Genomic DNA, 2,914 nt, shown 5'->3' on the forward strand with positions numbered 1-2,914 from the left:
ATCATGAAAATTTTCTTCTCATTATGTCTTTAAATAACTCAAAATGCAAAAACCATGAAGGTTCAATAAATTAACAGACACTATTTTATGAAGCTAATTTTTTTATCAATTAATTTGCAACCAACCGCGGAGTTTCCTCATAAAATATACTGTAGATAGGCTACCACCATGAGTATCTCACCTTGGAAATATACCCATCACATGTACAGTTATTTCTAAGTTAAAGAAAAGAACTTCTTAGTTCGAAAGAAAAACTTCTGGCTAATCAAAAAAAATTTCAATTATTTGGCTTCAATGGTATCTCTTGCAAAATTTATAGCCAAAAAACTAAACCGATACTGATGTCTGCTTAAACCGAAAATCATTGTGGTGACTTTAAATTTTATTGTTCGCAATCAATTTTTTCTACTCCAGAAGTAAATATGCAGATTTAGAACTGGTAACACATTGACAGACTGCATAAATCAAATTAAAACACTATTTTAACGTTTCGAAGTTTTTATTAGTTTTTAATTCTTCCAATTTGAATTGTTATGCTAAAACAAAAATACCTTGTTTAGGTTCCCAGTTTGCTTTGCTGGTTGTCCCCTTTCCAGAGTACAAAAACTATTACCTATATTCTATCAGGCTTCGTTTTGCTTTCAATCTGCATACTTCTTAATATTTTGTCATTTCCTCTTTCCACAGCACCAAATATTAAGTATTACAACAATTAGTAGTTTAAGCATCTTTATAATGGTCTGGTCAGCATCTTATTGGTGAAAAAGAAAAGAAAAATCTCCAAAGTTATAGAAAGTATGATGAAACTATGAATCACAACACAGTACACAATTTAATAAACACCCAGTTTATTAGCAACAAACAACAATATGCAGCGTGTAACTAGAATTCTGCACAGCTTTGCAAATACAATGTATCAGCAAAAATTTATAAATAAAGGCCTGAATTCTCCCCATGAAAATCAACATTTCTCTCCTTGGGGAGACTTCCCCAGCATTTGGAAACCACTGTTTTAGGCAGTCAAGCTGTTATATTTTTTTACTGTAACACGTTCAGGAATAAAGAACCACATGCTAAATAGACTACTAGAAGTTACAGCTACTGAAATCTATGGCTTAGACGGCTATTAGGCTACGGCTTAGACGTCCAGGAGACACGTGACCCCCCCCCCCCCATCGATATATAGTGACTGGAGACAAAGCTGACGGCCTCCTGTGATCTTGAGTTCAGGGTGAGTGCTTAATTGTTCCCCCGAGCAATATAACATGGCGTCTAGTTCTAAGGATTCTGACCACTTGAATGGCGTAGGAGAAGTAGAGACAGATATTCCCCGGGGAGATATGATGATAGATCTAGCAAAAATTCTAGATGGTATCCATCTCCAGGGGCAGATAAATGCTATGGTAGTGGAGTGAGCGGACATGAAATCAGATTTCGTCCAGAGGTGATATGCTTTTTTGTGCTACCAAAGGGCACACAATTAAGGACTGCAAGGTACGTAGGAGTCAAAGGAGAGTAAGGTTGAGGATTCCAAAGAGGAGATCCAACCTGAAACCTCCGTTGTGAGAGTAGTCCCTAGCAGAGATGCTCGTTGTGAGGAGAGTAAGGTTGAGGAACCCAAAGAGGAGGTCCAACTTGAAAGCTCCGGAAAGAGTGCCAATGACGACCAGCTTGCTGGTTCCGAGCCAAAAGTTCAGATTGGCAATGACAACCAGCCTGCTGGTTCCGAGCCAAAAGTCCAGAATGGCAATGACGACCAGCTTGCTGGTTCTGAGCCAAAAGTTTCAGATAACCCGGTGGCAATGGAGGAGGAACTTGAGAAGGCCGATTGGTATGGGGATATTGCCAGTATGGAGGAAGGTGATTTGCTAAATGAAGATGAGGTAGATTGAGACGGATTGGGTTGTGATTAAAACTGTTAAATTTGTGATAACTGATGACTGAAGGAAAGACGAGTAATTAAACAGAATATTGGGTGAGTAGAGAGATATTTATCTCATCTTCGAAACGGTAGCTATGATTTGAAGCTTTGGTGATTATCTAACCTGCTTGGCTTGATAACCCTTCTTCATTGAATTTAATGCCCCTCTTGAGAGATTATTTGTTCTGCTAAGAGTGGGAACCACTGCTAACACTGCCACTGGTGAATTTGAGTGTATTGGAATTAGAGTTTGTATTTGGATTTTGGATTAAGCGGTGTAATCTTGAAAAAAAAGAGCATGTTATATATTCATACCGTAACATGTTCAGGAATAAAGAACTCCAGGCTAAATAGACTACTAGAAGTTATAGCTACTGAAAGCTACGGCTTAGACAGCTATTAGGCTACGGCTTAAACGTCCAGGAGACACGTGACCCCCCATCGCTATATAGTGACTGGAGACAAAGCTGGCGGCCTCTTGTAATCTTGAGTTCACGGTGAGTGCTTAATTGCTCCCCCGAGCAATATAACACAAGCGTAGTCAGTCCAAAACTATCACCCAAGTTCGATAAGGTCATATTGATTTTTAGAGCTGTCTATGAACTCTGAAAAGTTAGAAACAAAGTTATTGAACATTTTTTCATTACTTGAAACATGTTTTGACAGTTTATTGGAGTTTTATTAGCATGTAGATCAGCTATGTTCTGGCTTGAAGGAGATATGTTCGAAGAAAAGTTCGAAATTAGAGTTTCATTATTTTGTATAGGTCATATTTCATAACTGTATATGTATTGATATTATATTTAATATATTAACATATTAATATTCATAACTGTGTGTTTTATTTAATAAATAAGGAATTTTAGTCGAACTATGTATATTTAGCAATTGTTGTGGTGCAAGTCAAACTTTGCTTCAGCAGAAAACAATTTTTTTCAAAATTGAAAAAGGTCCGAAACTACCTTTTTGATATGAGTTGTCTATAATATGCAT

The 2,914-nt window shown here is 37.1% G+C and overlaps 1 protein-coding gene across 1 annotated transcript; it reads left to right on the forward strand.

The window, feature by feature from the left end:
* Positions 1 to 1,265: 1,265 nt before the first annotated feature.
* On the forward strand, positions 1,266 to 1,892 carry LOC137410199 (uncharacterized). Its single transcript, XM_068095776.1, has 2 exons — positions 1,266 to 1,403; positions 1,503 to 1,892. The coding sequence occupies exons 1-2, from the start codon at positions 1,266 to 1,268 to the stop codon at positions 1,890 to 1,892; spliced, it is 528 nt and encodes a 175-aa protein (XP_067951877.1).
* Positions 1,893 to 2,914: the final 1,022 nt, after the last annotated feature.

The sequence above is a fragment of the Watersipora subatra genome, unplaced genomic scaffold, assembly GCF_963576615.1.
Source record: "Watersipora subatra unplaced genomic scaffold, tzWatSuba1.1 SCAFFOLD_105, whole genome shotgun sequence".
Taxonomy (NCBI): Eukaryota; Metazoa; Bryozoa; class Gymnolaemata; order Cheilostomatida; family Watersiporidae; genus Watersipora; species Watersipora subatra.